Source organism: Belonocnema kinseyi, chromosome 2 (genome assembly GCF_010883055.1).
Source record: "Belonocnema kinseyi isolate 2016_QV_RU_SX_M_011 chromosome 2, B_treatae_v1, whole genome shotgun sequence".
In the NCBI taxonomy this organism is placed as follows: Eukaryota; Metazoa; Arthropoda; class Insecta; order Hymenoptera; family Cynipidae; genus Belonocnema; species Belonocnema kinseyi.
In genome coordinates this window covers 127214015-127228495 of record NC_046658.1, presented here as the reverse complement: position 1 = coordinate 127228495, position 14481 = coordinate 127214015, and the positions used below count along the sequence as shown (strand labels likewise).

At 28.0% G+C, this 14481-nt stretch overlaps 1 protein-coding gene across 1 annotated transcript in view; it reads right to left on the bottom strand.

The window, feature by feature from the left end:
* Window positions 1-14481, bottom strand: part of LOC117167901 (LIM/homeobox protein Lhx9-like) — an 81243-nt gene that overhangs the window by 8437 nt on the left and 58325 nt on the right. The window contains exon 6 of the mRNA XM_033353140.1: window positions 1051-1286. Coding sequence (XP_033209031.1) covers window positions 1051-1286 — 236 coding nt within the window. The remainder of the gene's footprint in view (window positions 1-1050; window positions 1287-14481) is intronic.

The following is a 14481-nucleotide window of genomic DNA, read 5'->3' as shown; positions in this document are numbered from 1 at the left end:
TAATAACGTAATTAAAGTAAATAGAATGACTTGATAATATCATTTGCAGGTTATGTAGGAAACTTGTAAATTCGAAGGCTTATTCATGGCAGTGCTCACAATCTTGGCAACTTTTTGAACTGCGCATATGTTACTTTTTAAAAGTAAAAATATATTGTTAGGAGTGACGTAGGTTTGTTGCAGAAACGATTGCAAAAATGAATGTTTCTGAAGCCTCTCTACTTTTATTTAATTTAAAGCAACTAAAGTTAATTGTAATATTTGAAAATATTAATAACGGCTAATTGGCTGAGCTGATCTTAATAGTGCTTGGTGAAGTCTATGCTTCTAAAAGATTCACTTAATAACAATTAATTACAAAAGTTTATTAATTGTACATCAAAGATTTTCTCAATAAAATTATGTGAATAATTTTTAAGATTTTTCATAACTTTTAGGAGTAAGTTAAAATGGGTTAGGTAAGTGATATATTTTCACTAAGAATCAATAAAATTGCTTTACATTTCCAATTATAAATTGACCAATGATTTTAAATTATGGTAATTTAAAGATGGTGTAGTCTTAATCCAATTTTGTATTAAAAATTCTAAAGTAAGTGAACCTTAACAAGTAAGAAGAAAAATGAATAATATTAATATCGTTTGTGTTTGCTTTACCGCCATATTCTGTAAATCGCTAACTTACCAACCCGACTTTGCAAGCGATTGGCTTGTGAATAGGCCTTAATGCTGTTCTTTTCAGGTGCGCTCGAAAAGAACCCATTTGGGTTCGTTTAGAGCGTTTAGAGCGTTTTGGAATCAATTTTTGGTTCCAATAGAAATCCTAGTTTTTCTATGATATATTATTATAGATTAACTTTGCTGGAGTCAATTTAGTTGACTTCCTGTTTTCTGTAGAGCAAAGAAGAAACTTTTTTCATATAATGGATGCAACTAAAGTGATTGATCTCAGGACTGATTTCTTGCACGTGCCGAAGGCAGACAATCCGCTCTACTGATACTGATACATCGAAAAAGAGATTCTGAATGTATAGAAGTTTTTTTAAGATACCTGTAGGACTCTCTTCGATAATCCAGTTTTTTGTGCTAACTGCTTAAGATCCTTGGCGTCCGGATTTTGATTAATGGCGAAGTAACTTTTCATCGTCCTGAGTTGATGATGTTTGAAACTTGTTCGCATACGTTTAGTTCTTTGATTTTGGTGCATTGGCCCAGGGGACCCAACTGATGCATCGTATGCGGCCAATGACTCCATGGATGAAGAGAGTTCGTTCGGATGAAGTAATTCTGCAACATTAATAAAAAAAATCATTTTTATTTTCGTTTCCCTTATCGAATTTTAAATGCTCAATTGATTTTTTTATATTCTATAGAACTCTTCTGGATCACAACTGAAATAACTCTTCTGCAGATTGGGCAATAGGGTGGTCCAACAGATGTTTTTTTTCAAATTTGCATGTATACCGTCCGAAAATTTCGAATACAGACAAAAATAATTAAACTTTTTCCAAGGAATAATATTTAAAAGTGGCTCAAGCCCAATAAAGTTTAACATGTTTTTCCCATAAGAAAAAAATTCGTTTTTGCAAATTTTATTCAGAATCTTCAATATTAAGGAAATTGAGTTGAAACTGAATATTTCTGTCTAAAATTAGTTATAGAAAGAGAATAAAATACCACTACTTGAAAATATCACCCACATCAGTCTGTTTTATAGGGTCCTAAAAACCCCCCATGAGTGAAAAAATGGATCCTGCCACTTTTGGGCAAAAATTAAGATTTTTTTGTCTGTTTTTTATTGAAAATTGTTTCTAATATATAAAATAAAAACTTTTTACTAATAATTAGGTGCTGTCATATATTTTTTTAAACAATGTATTATTGTTTTTAGCTATTGCAGTTTTTTTAAAGCTTTCCACTCTATTTAAAATGTTCAACTCTTTGACTACTTTTCACTTATAGTAAGTTAATAATTAATTCAATTTAACGGTTTCTTCTAAATTTTTTTACTATTTATCCACTTTTTACTTAGTGATGTATTCAGTAATGAAAGTCAACAAACACATTTGTTTTAACAATTTAAAATTGTTAATAAGTGTCTTCTCTCATATAAGGCCAACAAATTTGCAGTTTTTGTGAACTCTGAAATTATAATAATAAATTGTTTAAAAAATATATGTGAACCAACTTACTCAGGATGTATTTTTTTTACTTTATAATTTTTTCTTAACAAATTTGGAAAGGATGTAGGAGAATTACAAAAAGGTGAAAGTGAAACTGTTAGAGAATAAAATGGAAATTTAGCAATATTTTTGAACTTTTTGCGAATAATTATGTTGATCGCGCTGTAAACCTTGGAATGTCAAAAAGTAGCTTATCATTTCAGTTGTTGCCTTTAGACTAAAATAATGTACTTTTGCGGATACAAAACTTTATCCAGAACTTTTGTCATATCTTAACAAATAAATTTTCAGTAAAAAAATTAATTGTGTGATTAAAAATGATTTGTTAAGAAAGAAGTTCGAGTTCAACCAAGTAGACAAATTTTTAACAAAAAAAATGTAAGAGATAGTATTTAAACTAAAAATTATCAGACTTTCATTGTAAGACAAAAAATTAAATTCCTACTAAAAGAGATAAATTTGCAAGCAATCAAGAAAATTGAAAAAAAGAGTTGAATTTTAATCTAGAAAGTTCAATTTTAAACGTAGAAGATTAATTTTTTACAAAAGAGCAAATTTTCAACAAAATATTTCAATTTTGAAGTAAAAAGATAATTTTCAATGAAAATTATGATCCTTCAACCAAAAACATGAATTCTAAACTAAAGTTATCAACTTTCAACCATGTATTTAAATTAAAACAAATGAATTTCCAATCAAAAATGTAACAGATGATATTTCAACTAAAAAGATGTCATTCTTAAATACAAAAAAAGTTGAATTAAAGAAAATCGTTAAGTTTTCAATTAAAAAAGAAAAATTTAGAATAAAAAATAGAGAAGAATGATTGCTACATAAAAAAAAGGAATTATTTACAAAAATACGAGTTTCAAATAAAGTAGTTAAACTTTTAAAGCAAATATAATAGTTGAAATTCCAACAAAAAAATATTTGTATTCTAAATAAGATACAGTTGAATTCTACTAAAAAAGACGAAAGTTTAACAAAATGGGTTGTTTTTTTTTATATCGAAAAAGACCAAGTTTCTACGAAGTAAGCGAATATTTTCCAATAAAAATAATTTTTTAGCATAACGACAGACGTTATACTTTTGACCAAAGAAATTAATCTTGGAACCAAAATAAGATTTTAATTTCAAATAAAAACCACTTTCATTCAAACAAAAAAGAAAAATTTTCAACAATACGTTTGAATACTTGATCAAAACGCGTGAATTTTAAAACAAGAAGGTTAATTATTTACAAATAGTGCATTTTGAGAAAAAGAGTTTAATTTTCAAACAAGAAGATGAATTTTTGTCTAAGATGTTGAATCTTCAACCATAAAATTAATTTTCACTAAGAGAGTTCAATTTTTAACCAAGTAGTTGAACTTTAATTATTAATTTTTATCATTTATAGTTAATACAGTACAATTTGAATGTCGTTTATTAATTTTAAATTAAATAGGATTCAATTGCAATTACGGGTGGTATAATTATGTCTTTAATTACTTCCTGAAGTCTTTGGCTGTGTCTGGACAGATTGGCTTTTTCTACTGATTGTAAACACTTCCCAGGCTAATGTAGGACTATAACTTTGGAAACTAATTCTCTAAATAATTATGTATTTGCATACAGTATCATATATGTTTATTAAAAAGAAAGTTAATTTAAAGATTTCATAAAAATTTACAACAGGATAACTAATATTTTTAAAGAAATAGATCATCAAAAATAATTTGAATAACAGTTGCTTTATATACTTTATATATATATATATATATATATATATGTATATATAGTCATTTTTTTATAATAACATATTCTATTTAATTATAAATTTCGGTAAACGTAGTTTTATTTTTCTGTATTTTTTATATAAATTTTTCCCTTTGCTTTGAAATTAGGTTTCATAGATATTGAATATCTAGATAACATTTTCATTTTTACTTCTTACTCTCACTTTAAAATTATTGTAATTTCAACATATTACGTAACTTTTCAAATTTATAAATTATCGGCAAGTGGAAAATTAAGTAAAAAATTTTTAAACTATATATTTATTAATATTGTTCATACTTTTTTCTGATTTCAATTATTTGTTCAAACTAAAGGTGTCAAATCCACTGTTGAAAAAAACTAGAACCACCTGAGACGAATTAACAATCACAGAAAATGAAAAGTGGTTGAATTTGCAAGAATTTTAAACAGTGCCAAACCAAAATATTATCCACGACATTATTGTAAAAAATCAATTTTCAACTAAAATTATTATTTTTTACCAAAAAATCGATTTTTTAACAACAACAAAAATTGTACCATATAGATAAATTTTCAACTAAAAACGATCGATTTTCCACCAAAAAGGGGGTGGTTTAATTTTTACTGAAAAAAACTTCGTTAGTAACAACAATAAAAATGAAAAAAAAAATATTTTTAAATTTTCACCCAAAGGGAAAAATATTTTAAAAAACTATGTTAAGATTTTGACCAACTAATTGAATCTTCAGCCAAAAAAAAAAAGATTTCGGAATAAAAAATATAATAGTTGATCCTTCAAACAAAATTCATTTTAAATTTAGAAAAATAAATATTGAATTATTTAAAAACAAGAATGCATATTTAACCAAACAGTTAAATTTTTAACCAAAAAAAATCAAATTTCAACAAAAATTATGAAGCTTTCACCCAAAACAAGGGATTTCTGCCTCAAATCAAGTAGTTGAATTTTGAACTGAGAAAGATTAATTTTGAACAAAAAATGGAATAGTTGAATATTCGATGAAAATATTAGTTTTGTGCGAAGAAAGAAGAAATTTTAAATTCAATATTTTCATTTTAAGCTAAAGAAATAAATTTTTAACAAAAAAAATTAATTTTTAACGAAAATTGTAGCAGCTACTATTTCTGTAGCAAAAAAATATTTTCATTTTAAACAAAAAATAGCTAAATTCAACAAAAAAATACGATTTTTCAAGAAAATAGTGGAATATTCGATCAAACCAGATTAACTTTCTAGAAATTATACAACACCAAATTTTTAACCACGAAAGATTTTTTAGTTCAGAATTTAACAAAATTTCAACCAAATTCTTGAATTTAATACAAAACCGTTGAAATTAAAAAAAAAGTTTATGTTCAACCGAATAATTAAATTTTATACCAAACAGTTGAATTTTCAACAAAATCTTTGAATTTTGTACTAAAAATGATGACCTCTTAACCAATTTTTTATATTTTATTAAAAAATATAATTTTAAACAAGAAACATTGAAGCAAAATGTGCTATCGACAGTAATTAGCTCAACAAAAATAGATGGAATTTTGGTTAGACTAAATAAGAAAATAAAATTTTTGATAATTTCTAAACTATGAAATAAGAGTTTGAATACACATTGTAGTTCATTTATAATAAGTTTAAACTATTTGGCTGGAATCAGCAATTTTTTCTTAAAACTTCCTTTACTTACTTTATTTCCTCTCTTCTCGCATCATCATCTAGCACTCCACTTTCCGTACTTTCTTTTCCATCCAAAACTCCTCCTACTTCTCCTCCCTTTACTTCCCTTATTACCCCTCCCCTATTTTCTATTACTACTCCTCTTCCACCTACTTTTCCACCCCTCATTTCCGTTATTTCCCCTTGCAGTCCAGTCTTTCCTTACCATAATTTCCCTAGGTTCCCCTTCCCTCAAATCGCTTAAATTCTCACCTTTTATTTCCCCTACTCTCCTCCTCATTTCCATTTATTTCCTCTACGTCTGCTACTTCCCCTTTCCTTATTTTCCTACTTTTCCTTCCCCCTTAGAAAAAAGAAAGACGGACGGACATCTGATTAAAATTATAAGGGCATCTGTGTAGCACTACTCTAAACAACAAAGTAAAAGAAAAGTATTAATAAAATGTCACACAAATTTTTAATTTCCAGTAATTTGTACCTATTGTTATTATCTTTTACTTTTCTGCAAGAAAATACAAGAAAAAATTCTGCACATATTTTTAGCTGTTTTTTTTCAATTCTGTACATTTTTATACAAGTTTTAACAAAAAATTCCAGTTGTGGAAACTCTGTACTTTCTTGTAAGACATGTTTCCACGAGTAGTAGTATAGTACTTGAATGAAATAAAGTGAACAGATAGAATGCTCTAAGCTCGTGGCTTTTTAAGATAAAATATTCAGTTTTAGCGGGTGTGTAAATGATCTTGTCTTTAATAATCCGCAATCGACATGAGAGGTGCAGTGGGGAATAATAAATGATGTGAAGAACTCGCTTGGAGAAACGACGATTCATTCGCACCACTCCGATCATTGATGGATCACCGACGCGACGCGATACTCAACACCGACCGAGATCCAAAGGGAACTCTCTGATTCTCTGACTCTCTCGTTTACAACAACCTTCTTCGATCCAAGTCCCCTTTCTTGTCGAGGATTTTTTTCTTTTCGTTCAAGTTATCTGGTCCACTCGACACATTCCCCTCGATCTGATTAAGAAGTCTCCGCATATAGAGCGAGAGAAAGAGCAGCATCAGCAGCTCCACTCTGTAATCGGTGACGATTTCTTCGTGCTGGGCCCTTTAAACCCCGATCCCATGTCGATCAACACTATTGTTCGCAAATCGTTAAGAAATATTGTGAAATCGATCACAAATAATTGCTGTGTTACAAAGAACTACTGCTGCCTTATTTGAGGCAATGGGAGCCACAACTCCTAAAAATGCACTGCAGCGGAGTCAGATTACCAGAGATTATTACTGATTAGCCTTAATTACGTCTTTATACAAAAATTACTCTGGATTACACAAAATTATGACGGATGACTTCGCTTAAGTTAGATATCGCCTGTAAAAGTTTCGATCGGGATTTGGAAGGGCCCTTTATAGTTTTCCTTATTTCGGATCAGGCTCTGATCCTGAAAAATAGCGAGAGCCAGGCTAGTTCTATGATGCTGTTTTACCCGGGCGCTACTTAGAACTTCTAGCAAAGTACTAACGGGAATACCCTTCAACCGCCCGTCTCGATCTCTAGACCCTTTTTGCTTTTCGGTACATTCGTTTCAACTGTTGACAAACGATTTGTCAACAACAAGGTGAATAAAAATGTTTTAGCACAAACCAATTTCTGATCAATGATTTAAAAAGTTCTATGAGAGGTACTACCCTAATTGAAATGAGGAAAAATGGGGCTGTTTCTACATGGGATGCAGTGACATCTTCAGAATGTTAATCAGGGGTATGCTGACTTAAGCCCGACCAGTTCCTGACTAGAACTTTTTGGTCCTTGAATTGTTAATCAGCCCCCAACTGAAATTTGGCTAAAATACCAAATTTGGGCGCACTAGAAGCACATAGTTTTTCTAGTCATAAAGAATGAAATATCTTTATAAAACCTCAAAGGATCCACACCAAGTTCCTTCTATGCAATTATTTTTGCATAAATAAAAAGTTTTGGATATTTTTTTCCAAAACAGCTGATTTTTATAATTACAGTGCGTTTTTCCTTTTGTGCAAAAATAATTTTTTACACGGATTTTGTTGTTAATATTGTGTCTAATTTTTCTCGAATAAGACTCACTAGTCCAGATGTTCGAGCTAGATACTGACTACAGCCCTATTTGAAATGGAGGCAAGTGTAGCGATTTTTATATATGATACGGAAATATTTACCGAAAAAGATTTTTTTTGAACATTATTGTTTGAGTTTATAACAAAATAGAAGAACTTTTAACTGAACAGATGAATTTTCTAGTAGTATTTAACAAACAAGTTCAATTTTCAACCAAAGGGATGAATCTTTAACCGGAATTGCTAGTTTCAGTTCAAAACTAAATTTTGAACCAAAAAAACAACTTTTTTAAATAGTTCGATATTCAATCAGAGAAATAAACTTTTGAGTGAATTGCAGAATTTTTAACGAAAAGAATGAATTTTTAACCAAATTTTTGAATTGTTACAAAGCAGATTTATTTTTGATAAAAAAAATACATTTTTAGTGAAAAATAGATGAGTTGATATTTCGACCAAAATAGAATTTAATTTTACATCAATACCACTAGAAGTTAACCCAGAAAGAGAGTTTTCAACAAAACAGTTGACTTACCAAGGAAAAAAGATGGCGTTTAACAAAATTGTTTAATTTTTAAGAAAATAAAATTACTTTCAACCAAATAGTTGAAATTTACACCAATTTTCAACAAATTAGTTATATTTTCAAGCATAAAGATAAAAGTTCGAATCAAATGATGAATTTTCTACTGGAATCTTTAATTTGAGTTTAAAAATAAATTTTGACCCAAAAAATATTTATTTAACCGAATAGTTCAGTTTTTAACCAAAGAGGTGAAATTTTCACTCAAATAAAGCATTTTCATCTACAACAATGATTTTTCTATAAAGTATATAAATTTTTTATCAACAGAATTCAATTTCCATCAAAAAACGGATTAGTTGATATTTAAACCAAAACACAGTTTAATTTTATATCAAAACCACTCAAAACTGAATTTGCAACTTAGCAGAAAAAAAATCAGTTTTCACGAAAATACTTCAACTGTACCCCAAAATAGTTTAATTTTCAACAAAAAAGATTAGGCTTGGAACACAAAGATTAAATTTCAAGCAAAAAAAGATTCATTTTCTACTAAAAATGACCAAATTTAAAACATTGAAGATGAATTTTTAATCAAATATTTGAATTTTCAACTGACAAAAAAATTCCAATAAAAAAAGCATTGCTAAACTTTTGACAAAAAAACTTAGTTTTCAATTTTAAAATATAATTTTCCACCTAAAAGAGATCTCAAGAAAATATTTCAATTTTACACCAATTTTCAACAAAGTAGTGCAATTTTCAACAAACTAGTTTAATTTTTGCCAAATAGGTGAGTTTTGAATAAAATAATAAATCATTAACTGAAATAGTTTCCGCTCAGAACTAAATTTTGAACCAAAATACAATTTTTTAACCAAATATTTCAGTTTTAACCAAAAAGATGAACTTTTGAATAAAATAAAGAATTTTCAACTAGAATGGTGAATTTTCTACAAGGTAGATTAATTTTGAATAAAAAGAGATGAATTTTCAACGAAAAACGTATTAGTTGATATTTCAACGCAAAACAAAGTTTAATTTTATATCAAAACCACTTGAAGATAACGGCTCCAGTTTCAATTAAATAGTTGAATTTCCAAGCAAAAACCTAATTTTTTAACCAGGAAAATTGATGTTTTATTAAAAAAGAAAATTTTTGTCCACAAGTATAAAAGTTACATTTTTAATTTGAAAACTTTATTTTTTACAAAAAAAAAACAACAATTTTTCTGAAAAGGCCTTAACTCTAAGCAATATGGTTTGATATTCTATTCAACCTAAGAGATTAATCTTATAGCAAGAAGATTAATTTTACACAAAAAATAATTAAATATAAAATATAACATAAGAATTTTCAACAAAATAGTTGAATTTTCAAAAAATGAAACTAAATTTAATAAAAAATTGCATAGCTAAAAATTTGGTAACAGAACTGAATTTTTTATTTAAATGAAAGAATAATTTTCACCAAGAATTAAATATTTAAATTTCTAGTTCACACAAATAATTTCTACCCAAAAAAATCTCAATAAAATCCTTAAATTTTCAACTAAACCATTTCTCACTAAAATAAAAAATTTGTATCAATAAAACTGTATTTTTCTTTAGTAGTTAACCTTTGAAACAAATCATATAATTTTCTCAAAAGGAGATTTCCTTTTTCCAAAATGGTTTATTTTTTAACCAAAATAATGAATTTTTAATTAGGAAAACTAATTTTGGCCGAAAAAGACGGATTTTTTAAACCAAAAACAGAGTTTTAAGTTTTCAGTTACTTGAATTACTTCGAATCATCTAGATTACCAGCAAATTATCATAGATTATGGTTGGACTAGCCTTGGTGATTTGGATCACCTGAATCAGTCCGAATTATTTGGATTTCGAGTGGATTATCCCCGATTACGAGTGTCTTACCCTCGATTATGGAGGATTACAAGTAGAATGCTTCAAATTATAACTTGCTGAAAAGTGGATTATCACATATTACAATTGTATTAGCCTGGATTGTTACAGGTTACAAATAGCAAGTGGACTATCCTGAATGACAAAGGGTTATAAGCATGTATATTACTTAACATTAAAATTGGAATTTAAAAGTATTACCTCAATTATTTTAAATTAATTGGATGACAAGTGGATTACCTGAATAGATACACAATAACTAGATAACAAGTGGATTATTTCAGATTACAAGTAGATTGATGCAGATTATAAGTAGATTATTACAAATTAGAATTGCTTAATCCTGGATTGTTACAGATTACAAGTAGATTACTTTGGAGTGCAATTGGAATTATTCTGAATTAGATGTAATACAAGTGGATTAGACTTGATATCAAGTATATTACCCTCGATTACGGCGGGTTAGAAGTAGATAGGGTCAGATTATAACTTGATTAAAAGAGGATGATCAAAAATTGCAATTGCATTATTCTGGATTGTCACAGATTACAAGTGGATAACTTTAAGGTTAAACTGGATTAACTAAATTACTGCGGATTAACTATATTACAAGTGGATTAGACTGAATCACAAGTAATTTAACCTCAAGTTTGGCGGATTGTAAATGCATTACTTTGCATTAGACCTGGATTTTAAGTGGATTACCTCATTCGTTTCAAACTAATTGGATTACAAGTTTATTACATGCATTGATCAATAATCACTAGATTACAAGTGGATTATCCCTGACTACAAGTGTATTACCCTTGATTAACATGGGTTAGAAGTAGATTAATTCAGATTGTAACTGGATTAGAAGTGGATTATAACAAATTATAATTGCATGATACTGGATCGTGACAAATTACAAATGGATTTCTTTGGAATAGAACTGGAACACCTTAATTACTCCGAATAGAGTATTCTAATATTACGTCACGCTCGGTCGGTAACATCTGTAAGGCTATACTACTTGGTGGACTGCAAAGCCTTGTTTAGATAGAAGTTTGACTAAAATTAATTAATTTTTGTGAAATTAAGTAAAAAAATCGGGATATAGCTTTGCTTTTAAAAAAGAAAAGTCATTTATTTTATTATTGTTGGCAATTTGGAAAATGTGCGATTAGGCAATACATCACGAAAAATTATAATTTGCCGTAATTGAGGTTATAACCTCAATTTCCGGCGACTTATGTCGTAATACTTTTTGATAATAAGTGATTTTAAGCAGTTTCATATCAAATAAAGTTATATCAAAGAGACTTTAAACGATTTTAAAATACATTAAGTGATCTTAGGATTTCTGATGAGATTTTTAACGATTTTAAAAAATTTTTAAGGATTTTAAAAGAATGCAGAAAAATTAAACGATTTAAAAGCAATTTTAAAGATTTTTTTTAATTCAGAAAAGGTTTAAGAATTTGCCAGAGATTTCTTCAAATTTTAAGGTAGTCTGGGTGATTTCAAAGAATGTCAAGCGATTTACTGAAAACTGATTTAAAAAGATTTTAATGAATTTGAAGAGATATCAAGGGATGTAATTTTTTAATATTTTGAGGAATTTAAAAAAATTCAAAGGATATTAAATAACTGTACTCAATTTCAAAAATTTTAAATTATTTTGAAGGAGTTGAAGGAACTTCGAAAAAATTTGAAGTTAAAGAATTTTAAAAAAAACTTTAAGAACTTCTGAAATTCCAAGTGATTTTCAAGAATTACTATAGGGACTTGACGGGTTTTAAGATTTTCTTTTACAAGATTTAAAATTAATTTTAAAACGTTTCAAGATTTACAAGAACTTTTAAAAAAATTGAAGATCGTTTTAGTAATTTTAAAGTTTTCAAAGCTATTTAAAAGATTTTAATATATTTTAAAAGACTTCAAGGGACTAAAAAAAAATTCAATAATTTAAGGATTTTCAATAGATTCTAAGAAGTCTAAAAAATTAAAGGATTTTAAGAGATTTTAATTAATTTTAGTCAATTTTGAAATTTTTAAAATGATTTCAAAGATGTTGAAGGGAGTTCGAAAAAATTTGGAGGACTTTAAGGATTTCTAAGGGCTCAAGTGATGTAAAGGAATTACTAGGTACTTGGCGGAATCTTAAAGTTTCTTTTTAAAGGATTTAAAAATAATCCAAAAATAGTTCAAAAAGATTTAATGATTTTCAAGAGATTTTATAAGATTTTACGAGAGTCTCAGTGATGTTAAAAAAAGTCAAGGGAGTTATTGAAAAGTTATTAAAACAGATGTAATGAATTTTAGGAGATTTCAAGTTGTATACAAAATTTATTGATTTAAGGATTTTAAAAAGATTTTAAGGAGCCCAAGAAAATTGATAGGATTTTGGATTTAAAAGATTTGAATTAATGTTAGTCAATTTTGCAATATTTTTAATTATTTCAAAGAAGCTGAAGGGAGTTCAACAAAATTCGGAGGACTTTAAGGATTTTCAAGGAAATACTAGGGATTTGGCGGAATTTTAAATTTTCTTTTTAAAAGATTTAAAAATAATTCAGAAATAATTTGAATTTACAAAATTCAAAGATTTTAAGCATTTTCAAGAGATTTTAAGGAATTTAAGAAAATTTTAAGAATTTTAAGAGAGTCGAAATAATTTAAGTCAATTTTGAGAAACTTCGAAAGATTTTAAGTGATTGTAAAAAAGTTGAAGGGATTTAAAAAAAAATTTGGAAGAGTTTAAGGATTATCAAGAAATCTTGCAGAATTTCTAAGAGTTCAAGCTATTTTAAGGAACAACTAGGGAATTGACGGGATTTTAAAGTTTATTTTTAAAGGATTTAAAAATATTTTCATAAGTTTTAGTGACTTTCAAGAATGTTAAGCAATTCCTTTGAAAGTCATTTGCAGAAATTCAAACATTTTAAGGATTGTCAAGAGATTTGAAGGAATTAAAGACTATTTTAAAGATATTACGCGATTAAAATTAATTTTAGTAATTTTCGAGAAACTTCAAAAGATTTTGAATTATTGCAAAGAATTTGAAGGGATTAAAAAAAATTCGGGGAATTTTAAGGATTTTAAAGAAGTCTTATAGGCATTCTAAGAAGGATCAAAGTCTTCGATAATTTTTGTTTTCTCAAAGTGCAAAAATAATCTATTGACATCTTCAAAAAACACACTTTAGCGAAATACCAAAATAAAAAAATTTTAACCGCCAGCTATCATATCAATTCAACCTCACCTCAATCACGACACATTATATTTTTTCTTGCTGGATTGTCCAAATCGCACACTTCCCCAATTGCTAACAATAATGAAAGAAATGGCTTTTCTATCTAAGAAGCAAAGCCATATCACGATTTTTCACTTACTTTAGTCTACGAAAAATAATTTTAGTCAAACTCCTATGTAATCAATGCTTTGCAGTCCATCAAGTAGTATAGCCTTATAGATTTCAACGTTACCGACCAAGTATGACGTAATGTTAGAATACTCAATTATCTGGATACTAAGTGGATGTTCAGTGGATTATCTCAATTACTTCAAATTAATTTGATGACAAATGGATTACCTAAATTGATCTATAATAACTAGATTACAAGTCGATTATACCCAATTACCAGTTTATTACCCTCGATTACGACGGATTACAAGTAGATTGGTTCAGATTAAAACTTGGTTAAAACTGGATTATTACAAATTATAATTGTATTAACCTGGATTGTTACAGATTACAAGTGGGTCACTTTGGAGTAGAATTGGAATACCTGAATTACTCCGAAATGACTGTTTTACAGGTAGATGAAGCTGGATAACAAGCAGATTACCTGAATACTAGATTAAAAGTTCGGATATCTTTTGCGAATCCAAGAATTACCTGAACTATCTCCTCCCTTGAAAATCAATAACAGTATATTTAAATGAAATTCTAATTCAGTGATATTCTATGAAATCCATATGAAATCAACTGGATTGCAGAATTAATCGGACTGAAGTGAATTCAACTAAAATTGAATAAGTCTTGCCTATAAAAATTCAATTGTAGAATACTTATTACCTGTTAAGCGATGTTATGAAAGGTTTCTGTAGATCGCCTGACGGTTCTTGATATACTAGTGAAAATGAAAATGTTTATCGTCTTTAGTTGTAAAAAATTTCTCTTTAACTTCGCGGGGATTCGAACCCAGATTCTAACACATAGTCCCGGTCTGATGCTAACCCACTCAGCTCGGATGGAAGCAAGATTCTTTTTTTTTCACGGCCTCCTAAATTTATCGACGAAACGATCTATAAAAAAATATTTCACTACGATAGTCGACAAGA